A 16,207-nucleotide genomic window follows, 5' to 3' on the forward strand; every position below is an offset into this window, starting at 1 on the left:
AACTCGACGGGCGAAACACATCGTTTTCCTCGTCGAGTTCCTTGTTAGGCTGTCGAGGAACTCGACAAGCCAATTTTCTTCATTCCCGTCAAGGAAATAGAGAACATGCTCTCTTTTTGGCTCGTTGAGTTTCTCGGCAGTTTTCTCGACGAAAATGTACACACGACCGGTTTCCTCGGCAAAAAAATATCTCCCAGCAAGTTTCTTGCTGGTTTTTGGCGGGAAACTCGGTCGTGTGTACGAGGCCTCACATATTATACTTATGATTGGCAGTTTTGCCACTAGGTGGTAGTGTTCTTCCCGGAGGAACTACGTGGTTATAAAGTAATTTCCTGTCTCTGTGTTCCTGTTGTCTAAATAAAGCAAGAAGGGCTCAGTCATGTATCCAGCACCATCGGACTGGTGGGAGTCCAATCAACAGAAGTTTTACAACAGGATATAGGCCCAGTTACAGCCAAAGTAATAAACACTGCTGCAGAAACTGCTGAGATACAGCTAATAAAAAAAAAAAAAAAGGTTAGAAAGCATGTATGATGGATACATGGAAGTGTGTACATGAAGCCCGGAGTAAACCTACCTATAGATAAGTGGATGCACAAAAATCAAAAAGCTTGAAGTGTTATATCCTTGTGAGCCGTCCCCGGGTGGTGAGAATACTGTTCCGCAGAGCTTTTTTACTAAAAAAATAGGTGCAGGAACTCAACCATGACCCCATTCAATTTTCCAACAGTAGAAGGGTCTTAAAGGGGCATTAAATATCAGGATTGCATTACATACATGGTGTAGAGTTCAGGGGGTTACACACAGAGTGCAGAGCTGTCACTTGTAAACACAGAAACCAGACTTCTGTGTTTACAAGTGATTGTGGTGAGCAGGCACATAAGGGTCTGAGCCAAAGGTGGTGGAACTGAGTTCCCCCAAGTTCCCCCTGAAAAAAAGCCCTGCTTTTCCGGTACTTGCTTCAGTTACTCACTGTGGTCCCTGGTAACAAGGTGGATGGATAGTGCCTTAGTGGCGACAGCTTCACCTCTACCTCCGACCACGATGGGTTCTCCGGCCGGCAGAACCGGCACTTCTGGTTGGACTACAAGCCGCAGTCCCAACCCTACGCTGCTCTCTTGCTTCTGGATAGGCCCTCAGACAGCCTAGCAGCCAGATGTCCCGGGATAGGCCTCAGGCCGTCCAGGTGGCACAGAACCCCGATCACCTGACCTCACCCAAATAAAAACATTCCCCCTGCAGGCCAAGGGACCCAAGAATAAAACTATCCCCTATTTTGTAACTGCTATAAATTTTGCGCAAACCAACCGATAAACGCTTATTGCGATTTTTTTTACCAAAAATAGGTAGAAGAATACGTATCGGCCTAAACTGAGGAAAAACATTTTTTTATATATATATTTTTGGGGGATATTTATTATAGCAAAAAGTAAAAAATATTGAATTATTTTCAAAATTGTCGCTCTATTTTTGTTTATAGCACAAAAAATTAAAACCGCAGAGGTGATCAAATACCACCAAAAGAAAGCTCTATTTGTGGGGAAAAAAGGACGCCAATTTTGTTTGGGAGCCACGTCGCACGACCGCGCAATTGTCAGTTAAAGCGACGCAGTGCTGGATCGCAAAAACTGTCCGGGTTCTTTATTTGCCGGCGTATAAGACGACCCCCAAATTTTCCAGCTAAAATGTTGGTTTTGGGATATACTCGCCGTATAAGACGACCCCCTTCCTACTAGTCATGCCTCGCCTCACCTCACTGTGCCATTACATGCCTCACTGTGCCACCATTACATGCCAGACTGTGCCACCATTACATACCAGACTGAGCCACCATTACATGACTCACTGTGCCACCATTACATGCCAGACTGAGCCACCATTACATGCCTCACCATACCTCCCAACTTTTTGAGATGGGAATGAGGGACACCTATCAGCAAAAGTATGCAGGCATAGGACACACCCCTTGCCACGCCCCCTTAAAGGAGAATTGTACAAAAAAACAAGATTGGTTAAACCCACAAGTGCTTTTCTACCACTAATATTCATTTATATTGGCTTTTGGAATTTACAATTGAAGCAATTTAGAAATCAGATGAAAGGTTTAGCGCTGGAAAACACTTTTTGATAGATAAAATGTGCATTTTATGTACATCTATATAGATCAGACCAAAATGAGGGACAAATGAGGAGGAATGAGGAACAGAGGGACATTGCTCCAAATCAGGGACAGTTGGGAGGTATGCCTCACTGTGCCACCATTACATGCCTTACTGTGCCACCATTGCATGCCTCGACGTGGAAGCGGTGCGCTAGCAGGAGTGCACCAAAAGTCCTGCTAGCCGCATCTTTACCGCGGTATAGGAGCGGTGTGTTCACCGCTCCTATACCGCGCCTTCCCATTGAAATCAATGGGAAAGCGCGGTAATACCGCCCACAACGCAGGCGGTATTAACCCTTTTTCGGCCGCTAGCGGGGGTTAAAACCTCACCGATAGCGCCCGAATATCGCGGTAAATACGACGGTATAGCCGCGCTACAAATAGCGCGGCTATACCGTCACCGCGGCTGCACGCCTCAGTGTGAAAGCAGCCTAACATGCAGACTCTCAGTCAGACCGCAGGCGTCCATTTTTCAAAAGCTGCGTCTCCTCCTCGTGCTGTTCTGTGATAGGCGCAACACTCGGCTTCCCAGCAGACACTGTGTTCAGTGTTCCGCCTATCACGGATGCCCTCTTGTCGGAGACCGAGGACGAGAGGGCATTCATGATAGGCGCAACACTGAACAGAGGCTCTGCTGGGAAGCCGAGTGTTCCGCCTATCACGGAACAGCATGAGGAAGAGGCGCGGCTTTTGAAAAATGGACGCTCGCGGTCTGACTGAGAGTCTGCATGTTAGGTACCGGCGTATAAGACGACCCCCGACTTTTAAGAAGAATTTCTTGTGTTAAAAAGTCGTCTTATACGCCGGAAAATACGGTAGCGTGATTTTTTAACCACTTCCCGACCGCCGCATGTAGATATACGTCGGTAGAATGGCACGTACAGGCACATTGGCGTACCTGTACGTCCCTGCCTAGACGTGGGTCGGGGGTCCGATCGGGACCCCCCCCGCTACACACGGCGGTCAGGTTCCCTCGGGGAGCGATCCGGGACGACGGCGCGGCTATTTGTTTATAGCCGCTCCGTCGCGATCGCTCCCCGGAGCTGAAGAACGGGGAGAGCCGTGTGTAAACACGGCTTCCCCGTGCTTCACTATGGCGCTGCATCGATCGAGTGATCCCTTTTATAGGGGAGACTCGATTGATGACGTCATTCCTACAGCCACACCCCCCTACAGTTGTAAACACACACACAGTGTACACTAAATCCTACAGCGCCCCCTGTGGTTAACTCCCAAACTGCAACTGTCATTTTCACAATAAAGAATGCAATTTAAATGCATTTTTTGCTGTGAAAATGACAATGGTCCCAAAAATGTGTCAAAATTGTCCGAAGTGTCCGCCATAATGTCGCAGTCACGAAAAAAATCGCTGATCGCCGCCATTAGTAGTAAAAAAAAAAAAAAATTAATAAAAATGCAATAAAACTATCCCCTATTTTGTAAACGCTATAAATTTTGCGCAAACCAATCGATAAACGCTTATTGCGATTTTTTTTTACCAAAAATAGGTAGAAGAATACGTATCGGCCTAAACTGAGGAAAAAAAAATGTTTTATATATGTTTTTGGGGGATATTTATTATAGCAAAAAGTAAAAAATATAGCATTTTTTTCAAAATTGTCGCTCTATTTTTGTTTATAGCGCAAAAAATAAAAACGGCAGAGGTGATCAAATACCACCAAAAGAAAGCTCTATTTGTGGGGAAAAGGGACGCCAATTTTGTTTGGGAGCCACGTCGCACGACCGCGCAATTGTCTGTTAAAGCAACGCAGTCCCGAACTGTAAAAACACCTTGGGTCTTTAGGCAGCATATTGGTCCGGTCCTTAAGTGGTTAAATATATAATTATTATACACTCTGACTTTGAGTAAGGTATAAAAACTGAAGGAACAATTGGGCTTCCTCTGAATAAATAATACAGTTATGACATAAGCTGGAGATCTGACATTGGGAACGCGAGTCTGTGATGAATGTTACTGAGAATCTCTCACTTCTTTCTCTCTGCATACTGATGATGAGCAAACTGCAAAAGCCACGAAGTGAATATTTCCAGACACCTCTAAATGTCGCCCACCACTCCCCCCAACATGACACACACAGCTTGTGAAAGTGTCGCTCCCCATAGCTCCACAATGACTGGATTTATAGACGCGTCCTATATATAGTTTGTATACATTTTAAAATGACTTTCATATTTTATTTTAGTATTAGTATTCGGTGTTAAGATTGTGGAATTTCCCTTTATGTTAACCACTTAAGACCCGGACCTTTAGGCAGCTAAAGGACCCGGCCAGGTTTTGCGATTCGGCACTGCGTCGCTTTAACAGACAATTGCGTGGTCGTGTGACGTGGCTCCCAAACAAAATTGGCGTCCTTTTTTTCCCACAAATAGAGCTTTCTTTTGGTGGTTTTTGACCACCTCTGCGGTTTCTATTTTTTGCGCTATAAACAAAAATAGAGCGACAATTTTGAAAAAAAATGCAATATTTTTTACTTTTTGCTATAATAAATATCCCCAAAAATATCAAAAAAAATTGTTTTCCTCAGTTTAGGCCGATACGTATTCCTCTACCTATTTTTGGTAAAAAAAATCGCAATAAGCGTTTATCGGTTGGTTTGCGCAAAATTTATAGCGTTTACAAAATAGGGGATCGTTTTATTGCATTTTTATAATTTTTTTTACTACTAATGGCGACATCAGCGATTTTTTCGTGACTGCGACATAATGGCGGACACTTCGGACAATTTTGACACATTTTTGGGACCATTGTCATTTTCATAGCAAAAAATGCATTTAAAATGCATTGTTTACTGTGAAAATGACAAATGCAGTTTGGGAGTTAACCACAAGGGGCTATGTATGATCTAATATGTGTTTCTAACTGTAGGGGTTGTGGCTGTAGGTGTGACGTCATCGATTGTGTATCCCTATATAAGGGAACACACGATCAATGACGCCGCCACAGTGAAGAACGGGGAAGCTTTGTTTACACACAGCTCTCCCCGTTCTTCAGCTCCGGGGACCGATCGCGGGACTCCAGCGGCGATTGGGTCCACAGGTCCCGGTCACAGAGCTTCGGACCGGGCCGCGGGCGCACGCCCGTGACCCACGGCTGGGTACTAGCAGAGGACTTACCTGTACGTGCATGTGCCCAGCCGTGCCATTCTGCCGACATAAATGTGCAGGAGGCGGTCCTTAAGTGGTTAAGTAGTATTAGTGGTAATGTAATCATAGCTTTAGTAGTCACAGAAAAGAAATAAATTGTCCTGTATAAGTTGTACCTGTTTATCTGCTGTCCAGAATTTATAAAACTTGTCTGAGCGTTCAGAAAAAAAAGAGTCCCACACTGCAGAGCTCAGTAAGGAGAGTTCTGAGAGCTGATTGGAAGGAAGGGACACCCACCCCCTTCACACAGCACACAGGAACAGAGCTGAGGCTGTCAATCACAGGCTGTGTGCTGGAGCTCCCTCCCCTGTCACCTTTTTTTCTCTTGATGTCAGGAAAACATGTCAGAAGTGACTCATGCAGATAGCAGAGGAATGAAGCAGCAGACAGAAATGACACTTAGGGGGTTATTTACGAAAGGCAAATCCACTTTGCACTACAAGTGCAGCTGGAAGTGCAGTCGCTGTAGATCTGAGGGGGACATGCAAAAAAAATAAAAAACAGCATTTTAGCTTGCACATGATTGGATCATAAAATCAGCAGAGCTTCCCCTCATTTCAGATCTACCCTTCAGATAGTGCACTTGTAATGCAAAGTGGAGTTGCCTTTAGTAAATAACCCCCACGTGCTCTTAATTGAGACAAATAGGCCCGGATTCACAAAGCACTTACGCCGACGTATCTCGAGATACGCCGCGTAAGTGTAACTATGCGCCATCGTATCTGTGCGCCGTGCCCACAATCTGAGATACGCCTAAAAATAGGCTTCCTACGACCGACGTAACTTGCCTACGCCGTCGTATGGTGGGCGCATATTTACGTTGGGCGCATTTTCCGCTCCCATTGATTTTCTATGCACATATGCAAATGAGGGAGATACGCCGATTCACAAATGTAGTTGCGCCCGACGCATAATATACGCGGTTTGCGTAAGTCATACGTCCGGCGTAAAGTTATTCCCCATATAGGAGGCGCAACTCATGCAAAGGTATGGACCAGGGAACACAAGCCGTCGTATTTTACGTTGTTTACGTAGTACGTGAATATGGCTAGGCGTAGGTTACGTTCACGGCAAACTACAAGTGTAAAGTGCAACTTTCAAGTGCAGTTGCTGTAGCTCTGAGTGGGACATGCAAGGAAAATAAACAGCATTTTAGCTTGCACATGATTGGATGATAAAATCAGCAGAGCTTCCCCTCATTTCAGATCTTCCCCTCAGATTTACAGCGACTGCACTTCCAAGTGCACTTGTAGTGCAAAGTGGATTTGCCTTTTGTAAATACCCCCCGTTGTGTTTTTGTGTTTTTTTCAAAATTGTCGCTGTTCTTTTTGTTGATAGCGCAAAAAATAAAAAACGCAAAAACAATGATCAAACACCACCAAAAGAAAGCTCTATTTGTGGGAAAAATAGGACGCAAACTTTGTTTGGGTACAACGTCGCACAACGGCGCAATTGACGGTTAAAACGACGCAGTGCCAAATTGTAAAAAGTGCTCTGGTCAGGAAGGGGGTAAAATCTTCCGGGGCTGAAGCAGTTAAAGGGCTTGTAAAGGTAATTTTTTCCCCTAAATAGCTTCCTTTACCTTAGTGCAGTCCTCCTTCACTTACCTCATCCTTCCATTTTGCTTTTAAATGTCCTTATTTCTTCTGAGAAATCCTCACTTCCTGTTCTTCTGTCTGTAACTCCACACAGTAATGCGAGGCTTGCTCCCTGGTGTGGAGTGTCGTGCTCGCCCCCTCCCTTGGACTACGGGAGAGTCAGGACGCTCTCTAACACACAGCTCCTTTCTCTATCTGCAACGTAGAGAGCATCCTGACTCTCCAGTAGTCCAAGGGAGGGGGCAGGCATTAGGGTGACCACATTTCCAAACTACCATTCAGGGACACCCTCACTTCCCAAAAATCAGCTTGTGCTGTAACGAATCACAGCACAGTGATTGGACACAAGAGGCAGGATTTATGATTTCTCCAATAACAAGCAGAGGGCGGGATTGTGCTCCTCCAGGCATTCCTGGCCAGGACAAGTACTGTCAGTGAGTAAAGCGGTGATGTGGCGGTCTTTTTTGGGGGCATAAGTATGGCCCAGGGGGGGGGGGGGGGCTGGGGTTGGCTCTGTGTCAGTTTCATTCCGGGACACTGTATTGTCCTGGAATGAATGTGCCCGGGACAGACCTGCAAAATGCGGGACTGTCCTGGGCAAAACCGGGACATGTGGTCACCCTAGCGAGCATGACACTCCACACCAGGGAGAAAGCCTTGCATTACTGTGTGGAGTTACAGACAGAAGAACAGGAAGTGAGGATTTCTCAGAAGAAATAAGGACATTTAAAAGCAAAATGGAAGGATGAGGTAAGTGAAGGAGGACTGCACTAAGGTAAAGGAAGCTATTTAGGGATTTTTTTTTTTTACCTTTACAACCCCTTTAAGCTTTGATGATAAAACCTAGAAGCTGATTGGTTACTATGTACAGCTGCACATAGGCGTGGGCACAGGGTGTGCCTGGGCACACCCTAATCACCATGTGTGGTGAAGATTGCACCAAAATATACTGCGTTAAACGTGCACTAACGCACAGAAAAATACAGCATTAAATGGCACATAACACACTGAAATATACATGTTAAACGTGCACTAATACACAGAAATATACTGCGCTAAACATGCAGTAATGCACAGAAATATACTGCGCTAAACGTGCACTAACGCACAGAAATAGACCCCTGATATTTCACCAAAGCTCCCTAATAGGGCTCCTAAAATAAAAAAAATATAATACAAATAAAAACTACTGACATCAATCTCTGCCCTACTAACACCATCCACCGCTCTACTGACACCATCAGTACACTGGGCCAGATTCACAGAACAGATATGACGGCGTATCTCCTGATACACCGTCATATCTCTTGTCCTATCTATGCGGCTGATTCATAGAATCAGTTCCGCATAGATAGCCCTAAGATCCGACAGGTGTAATTGACTTACACTGTCGGATCTTAGGATGCAATACTTCGGCCGCCGCTGAGTGGAGTTCGCTTTGTTTTCCTGCGTCGGGTATGCTAATGAGAATTTACAGCGATCCACGACGGTTTTCGCGTTCGTTACTTCGTCGCTAGTAATTTTTTCCCGTCGCAAAGTTACACCGGCTTTAACATGGCTTAACTTTAGTCGAGCCATGTTAAAGTATGGCCGTCGTTCCCGGGTCGAATTTCAATTTTTTTGTTGTTTTGGCGTAAGACGTCCGGGAATACGAATGGACGCTACTCACGTCGCTGTTCTAAAAAATGACGTCACATCGCGCAAAGCACGGCGGGAATTTCTAAACTGAGCATGCGCAGTACGTCCGGCGCGGGAGCGCGCCTAATTTAAATGGTAGACGCCGGACGTGTTTACGATACACCGCCGCAAGTTTACAGGTAAGTGCTTTGTGGATCAGGCACTTACACTGAAAACTTGCGGCAGTGTAACGTAAACGGGTTACGTTGCGCCGCCGCAATTGTACGAGAATCTGGCCCACTGTATATACACATGCACGCACATGCAATTATGTTTCCGCTTCGGGATGCACACCCTAATGCAATAGGCACACACCAATGCAGCTGCACCAGATTCGGTGCGCTCCAGTTTTTGTAAATGCCCTCCGATTGGTTCCGATTGGTTCAGAGCAGATGAATTCTACAGATAAATTCTTAGTTTAGACTGTATTTCCTCTTTGAACCTCTGCTAAGCTCTTCTCATATTCCCGGCAATGTGCGTTTTCAGAGGAGAGGACCCCCCCCACTGATTTACAATCACCCCACGCTTTCATATCCCAGCTGGAGTCGGAATAGTAGCAATGGTCAATAGAAATACTTTTCCTCCCCTGTCTTTATGTTGACTCCTTTGTTTTACATTTACTGGAAATACAGCATTTTTCTCTCCGGGTTCTGCCTGCCAAGTAAAGGAGGGTGGAGCTGAACTACAGATTACAGAGAGAGAGCCTCGGATCCCAGCAGAGCAGATTTCCTGCACAGGTGATCACATTGCTGGACACGTCTTCTAGGTGTCACCCTCTGCCGTCCTCAGGTCACCGTCCTCAGGTCACCGTCCTCAGGTCACCATCCTCAGGGACCGTCCGCTCCACACAGGTATTCCAAGAACTTTCTGCTTAGCTGTCTGTATTAAGGATCACTCCACCAAATACTGATATTTCCATCATGGGTAGATGCTGGTTGGCTGAATCACTGAGTGAGTGAGAAACTTATATAGCGCAACATATGCCAACTGAATCAACTCACTGCTGATTGTCCAGAAACTGGGATCCAGCAATCAAGATTTCCTAGCTATGATCCCTTCCCACACTGAGTCTCACTCCTTCTGCTGCATTCTCTATAGCAAAGTATCTCCATAAATGCAAAATCCGACAAGGAATATGGGACCGGAGATCCTCATCACCGCAGGAGGTAGGTGGAGCTGGGAATCACTATTTGGATTTGGGGAGGGAAATAGCCAGCTAGTGACGTAGACTGGCAGCATCTAGTCATGTGTAATGAAGAATCTGGAGGGTATATCTTCTGTTTTATTTAAATATCAATTCAATATTACATACTAAACATTCATCCCAATGTGGACATTACAAGGGGGAGATGTGGACATTACAGTGGGGAGATGTGGACATTACAAGGGGGAGATGTGGACATTACAGTGGGGAGATGTGGACATTACAAGGGGGAGATGTGGACATTACAGTGGGGGAGATGTGGACATTACAGGGGGGAGATGTGGACATTACAAGGGGGAGATGTGGACATTACAGTGGGGAGATGTGGACATTACAAGGGGGAGATGTGGACATTACAAGGGGGAGATGTGGACATTACAGTGGGGAGATGTGGACATTACAGTGGGGGGGGGGAGATGTGGACATTACAATGGGGAGATGTGGACATTATAGTGGGGAGATGTGGACATTACAGTGGGGAGATGTGGACATTACAAGGGGGGAGATGTGGACATTACAGTGGGGGAGATGTGGACATTACAGTGGGGAGATGTGGACATTACAGGGGGGAGATGTGGACATTATAGTGGGGAGATGTGGACATTACAGTGGGGGAGATGTGGACATTACAGGGGGGAGATGTGGACATTACAGGGGGGGAGATGTGGACATTACAGTGGGGGAGATGTGGACATTACAGTGGGGGAGATGTGGACATTACAGTGGGGAGATGTGGACATTACAGTGGGGGAGATGTGGACATTACAGGGGGGAGATGTGGACATTACAAGGGGGAGATGTGCACATTACAGTGGGGAGATGTGGACATTACAGGGGGAGATGTGGACATTACAAGGGGGAGATGTGGACATTATAGTGGGGAGATGTGGACATTACAAGGGGGAGATGTGGACATTATAGTGGGGAGATGTGGACATTACAAGGGGGAGATGTGGACATTACAGTGGGGGAGATGTGGACATTACAAGGGGGAGATGTGGACATTACAGTGGGGGAGATGTGGACATTACAAGGGGGAGATGTGGACATTACAAGGGGGAGATGTGGACATTACAGTGGGGGGGAGATGTGGACATTACAAGGGGGAGATGTGGACATTACAGGGGGGAGATGTGGACATTATAGTGGGGAGATGTGGACATTACAAGGGGGAGATGTGAACATTACAGGGGGGAGATGTGGACATTATAGTGGGGAGATGTGGACATTACAAGGGGGAGATGTGGACATTACAAGGGGGAGATGTGGACATTATAGTGGGGAGATGTGGACATTACAAGGGGGAGATGTGAACATTACAGGGGGGAGATGTGGACATTATAGTGGGGAGATGTGGACATTACAGTGGGGAGATGTGGACATTACAAGGGGGAGATGTGGACATTATAGTGGGGAGATGTGGACATTACAAGGGGGAGATGTGGACATTACAAGGGGGAGATGTGGACATTATAGTGGGGAGATGTGGACATTACAAGGGGGAGATGTGGACATTACAGGGGGGAGATGTGGACATTACAAGGGGGAGATGTGGACATTATAGTGGGGAGATGTGGACATTACAAGGGGGAGATGTGGACATTACAAGGGGGAGATGTGGACATTACAAGGGGGGAGATGTGGAAATTACAAGGGGGAGATGTGGACATTACAAGGGGGAGATGTGGACATTACAAGGGGGAGATGTGGACATTATAGTGGGGAGATGTGGACATTACAGGGGGAGATGTGGACATTACAGGGGGAGATGTGGACATTACAGGGGGAGATGTGGATATTACAGTGGGGGGAGATGGGGATTGCCGTTGTCCCGCAATCGGGTCACAGGAGCTGAAGAATGGGGAGAGGTGAGTGTAAACACACCTTCCCCGTTCTTCTCTGTGGCAGTGTCACTGATCGTCTGTTCCCTGTTATAGGGAACGACGATCAGTGACGTCACACGTCCAGCCACGCCCCCCTACAGTAAGAATCACACCCTTAGGGCACACTTAACCCCTTAGCGCCCCCTAGTGGTTAACTCCTTCACTGCCATTGCCATTTTCATAGTAATCAGTGCATTTTTATAGCACTTATGTGAAAATGACAATGGTCCCAAAAATGTGTCAAAAGTGTCCGCCATAATGTCGCATTCACGGAAAAAAAAATCGCTGATCACCGCCATTACTAGTAAAAAAAAAGAAAACTATTAATAAAAATGCCATAAAACTATCCCCAATTTTGTAAACACTATAACTTTTGCGCAAACCAATCAATAAACGCTTATTGCGATTTTTTTTACCAAAAATAAGTAGAAGAATACGTATCGTCCTAAACTGAGGGGGAAAAAATGTTTATGTTATATTTTTGGGTGATATTTATTATAGCAAAAAGTTCTATTTTTGTTTATTGCGCAAAAAAGAAAAACCGCAGAGGTGATCAAATAATACCAAAAGAAAGCTCTATTTGTGAGAAAAAAGGTTTTCAATTTTGTTTGGGAGGCTTAAGCCCCGGACCATTTTGCAGCTAAATGCCCAGGCCAGGTTTTGCGATTCGGCACTGCGTTGCTTTAACAGACAATTGCGCGGTCGTGCGACGTGGCTCCCAAACAAAATTGGCGTCCTTTTTTCCATACAAATAGAGCTTTCTTTTGGTGGTATTTGATCACCTCTGCGGTTTTTATTTTTTGCGCTATAAACAAAAATAGAGCGACAATTTTGAAAAAAATGCAATATTTTTTACTTTTTGCTATAATAAATATCCCCCAAAAACATATCTAAAAAAAAATGTTCCCTCAGTTTAGGCCAATACGTATTCTTCTACCTATTTTTGGTAAAAAAAAATCGCAATAAGCGTTTATCGATTGGTTTGCGCAAAATTTATAGCATTTACAAAATAGGGGATAGTTTTATTGCATTTTTATAATTTTTTTTTTTTTTCTACTAATGGTGGCGATCAGCGATTTTTTCCGTGACTGCGACATTATGGCGGACACTTCGGACAATTTTGACACATTTTTGGGACCATTGTCATTTTCACAGCAAAAAATGCATTTAAATTGCATTGTTTATTGTGAAAATGAAAGTTGCAGTTTGGGAGTTAACCACAGGGGGCGCTGTAGGAGTTAGGGTTCACCTAGTGTGTGTTTACAACTGTAGGGGGGTGTGGCTGTAGGACTGACGTCATTGATCGAGTCTCCCTATAAAAGGGATCACTCGATCGATGCAGCCACCACAGTGAAGCACGGGGAAGCCGTGTTTACATACGGCTCTCCCCGTTCTTCAGCTCCGGGGAGCGATCGCGACGTCGTCCCGGATCGCTCCCCGAGGGAATCCGCCCGCCGCACACAGCGGGGGGGTCTCGATCGGACCCCCCCCCACCCGCTAGAAGGCAGGGACGTATATACAGTATACGCCCATCTGCCTGTCCGTGTCATTTTGCGGACGTATATAGTCGTGCGGCGGGCGTTAAGGGGTTAACCTGCATAAGGTTTCGGGACTTAAGTGGTTAAAGGAGCCGACGTACAATGAGGGCGATTCGTGGGAACGTGCCGAGCTGCCGCTGTATAATGACGGCGGCTGGTCGGCAAGTGGTTAATAGAAGTCCATGCAAGCTGCTCGGAAGTCGCCCCCCCCCCCAAGTAGTACAGGAACCTGTTTTTAAGTCGGAGCGACTTGTGCCGGTCCAATTAGAACGGTTCCATTGCACTGAATAGAGCGTGACTTGTCAGGTGTCTAAGTCGTCTGACCGGTCGCCCCAGTGTGAACCGAGACTAATTGTGACTTTCCGCTTCAATTAATCTTCAAAGCCAATTCTTCCCACTCCGCGCTCTCCGTGCCTTTATGGTGTAATATACATGCAAGTGTAATAATATCCAGCTTTCTTCGCTCACATCAGAGTTTCATATCAGGGTCCTTGGCACATCTGTAATGTGGCCTCCCACTCACTAGGGTGTCTCATCCACTTAGATGTTCCTCCTAGGTAATGGGGTTGTGGTCCCTTTAAGAGCATTTAACCCCTGCACTGTTGGATGCCATTTCATATAAAAGCCTTGCTCTTCTATTAGTTCTACCTTCATCAATAATAATTGTTCCTCCTTCAGCATATATCCGCGCTTTGGGATGAACCACGGTTCTTCGCTAGGGGGTTGTTTTTCACTGGATGGGGGAGTATGCTTTTGAATATTAAAAATTAATTAAATAGCGGTTTTGATTTGTGGTGCTCAGATGCAGTGTAGTTCCGCTTTAAGGAAAGGATAAGTTGACTTTAACCGCTTAACCCTCGGACCATATTGCTGGTCAAAGACCAGAGCACTTTTTGCGATTCGGCACTGCGTCGCTTTAACTGACAATTGCGCGGTCGTGCGTTGTGGCTCCCAAACAAAATTGGCGTCCTTTTTTTCCCACAAATAGAGCTTTCTTTTGGTGGTATTTGATCACCTCTGCGGTTTTTAGTTTTTGCGCTATAAACAAAAATAGAGCGTCAATTTTGAGAAAAATTAATATTTTTTACTTTTTGCTATAATAAATATACCCCCAATATATAAAAAAAAAAACTATTTTTTTCCTCAGTTTAGTCCGATATGTATTCTTCTACCTATTTTTCGTAAAAACAAATTGCAATAAACGTTTATTGATTGGTTTGCGCAAAAGTTATAGCGTTTACAAAATCGGGGGTAGTTTTATGGCATTTTTATTACGGGGTTTCATGCAGGGGAGCCATTCGGCCCCCTGTAAATACATGTGAGCCAGTCGGTAACCGGTTAAGGAAGGGGCCTCCAAACTTTCTAAACAAACTTTAGGAGGGCCAGACTGTGGACATTGGAAGTAGAAAAGGTCCCGGTGTCTGTGGGGAAAATCAATGCCCCATTTGTTGTCAATGGAGGAGTTGTGCCCCATCATTGGTGTTAGTGGGAGGAATTGCAGCTCTTCTTAACCACTTGCTGACCTGCCTCACTGTACCCCATTACATGCCAGACTCACTGTGCCCCATTACATGCCTCACTGTGCCACTACATGCCAGACTCACTGTGCCCCATTACATGCCTCACTGTGTCACTGCATTTTTTGACGATCCCTTACATTATCCTAAGACATGCAGTATCTGTCAGACCGCGGCCGTCCATTTTTTTAAAAGCCGCGCCTCCTCCTTCTGTTGTTCCGTGATAGACGGAACACTCAGCTTCCCAGGAGACACTGTGTTCAGTGTTCGCCTATCACGGAGGCCCTCTCGTCCTGGGTCTCGGACGAGAGGGCCTCCGTGATAGGCGGAACACTGAACACAGTGTCTCCTGGGAAGCTGAGTGTTCCGCCTATCACGAAACAGCAGAAGGAGGAGGCGCGGTTTTGAAAAATGGACGGCCACGGTCTGCATGTTAGGTTACCGGCGTATAAGACGAACCCCGACTTTTAAGAAGAATTTCAGGGGTTAAAACGTTGTCTTATATGACGGAAAATACAGTATAAGAAAAATGAAATTTTCGCACCCTGAAGGGTCTATGAAGTTTCTTGTTTGCACAATATATATGAAAGGCTCATCCTGTGTACAACAAAGGCTACAAAGGGAGCCCGTTGTGGAGCCTGCTGGCTGCGATCCAGCGATATTATATTATAAATATTTTCCTGTTTTACGCCTCAAACCTTTGAAGTTTGATAACCTTTCAAAGAGTTTGTGTGGCAATAAATAGAGCTAGGAAGAAGTGTCAATGCACTTAGAGCCAGTTCACACCGGGAATCGCACAGGAAAGAGCCGCGTGTTCCTGTGCGATTCACATGCACTTCTGTGTGGTGCAATTTCAGGCCATTTATTTTGAATGGGCTGAAATTGCACCACACCAAAAGTAGTGCATGCACTGTTTTCGGATACTGACTGCAACCAGATCATACAGTATTTCTGTGTTTCAGCATTGGAAGACCACCACGATGTGTACAGAATGGGGGCTTACCTGATTCTGACCCTCACAAAGGAAAGGTCAAAAAAAGCTCATGATTATCCACATACTTCAGGGATCACAACAGGCCATTGCACTTCAGTGCATTCCACCAATCAGTATGTGATGAGGCTACACACAGGCAAGAGATTATAAAAGAAGAGAGAGACACTTTCCGTAGCATAAAACCATAAATACAGCAATATTTTATAAAATCGAGTGCGCTTTCAAATCACATATGTACTCCATTGCCCAAATCAAAAATGTGCATGGCCGGATCACACATGCGCCGTGGCACGTGTCTCCGCCCTACGTGTTTCGTCATACATGACGTCAGGGGTGATGGGGCTGATTTACTAAAGGCAAGGAGACTGTGCACTCTGCAAGGATATTTGCTTCAGAAGCTTAGTAAATGAGGAGAAGCTCTGCCGACTTTAATCATTCAATTATGTGCAAATAAATGCAGTTTTTTTTTC

General features: G+C 45.5%; 1 protein-coding gene across 2 annotated transcripts in view; it reads left to right on the forward strand.

Moving 5' to 3' along the window:
- Window positions 1-9,604: 9,604 nt before the first annotated feature.
- Window positions 9,605-16,207, forward strand: part of LOC120927900 (interferon alpha/beta receptor 2-like) — a 36,758-nt gene continuing 30,155 nt past the window's right edge. For both annotated transcript variants that reach the window (XM_040338889.1, XM_040338890.1), the window contains exon 1: window positions 9,605-9,767. In XM_040338889.1, the coding sequence (XP_040194823.1) occupies window positions 9,716-9,767 (52 nt within the window). In that variant the 5' untranslated portion in view covers window positions 9,605-9,715. The remainder of the gene's footprint in view (window positions 9,768-16,207) is intronic.

Source organism: Rana temporaria, chromosome 2 (genome assembly GCF_905171775.1).
Source record: "Rana temporaria chromosome 2, aRanTem1.1, whole genome shotgun sequence".
In the NCBI taxonomy this organism is placed as follows: domain Eukaryota; kingdom Metazoa; phylum Chordata; class Amphibia; order Anura; family Ranidae; genus Rana; species Rana temporaria.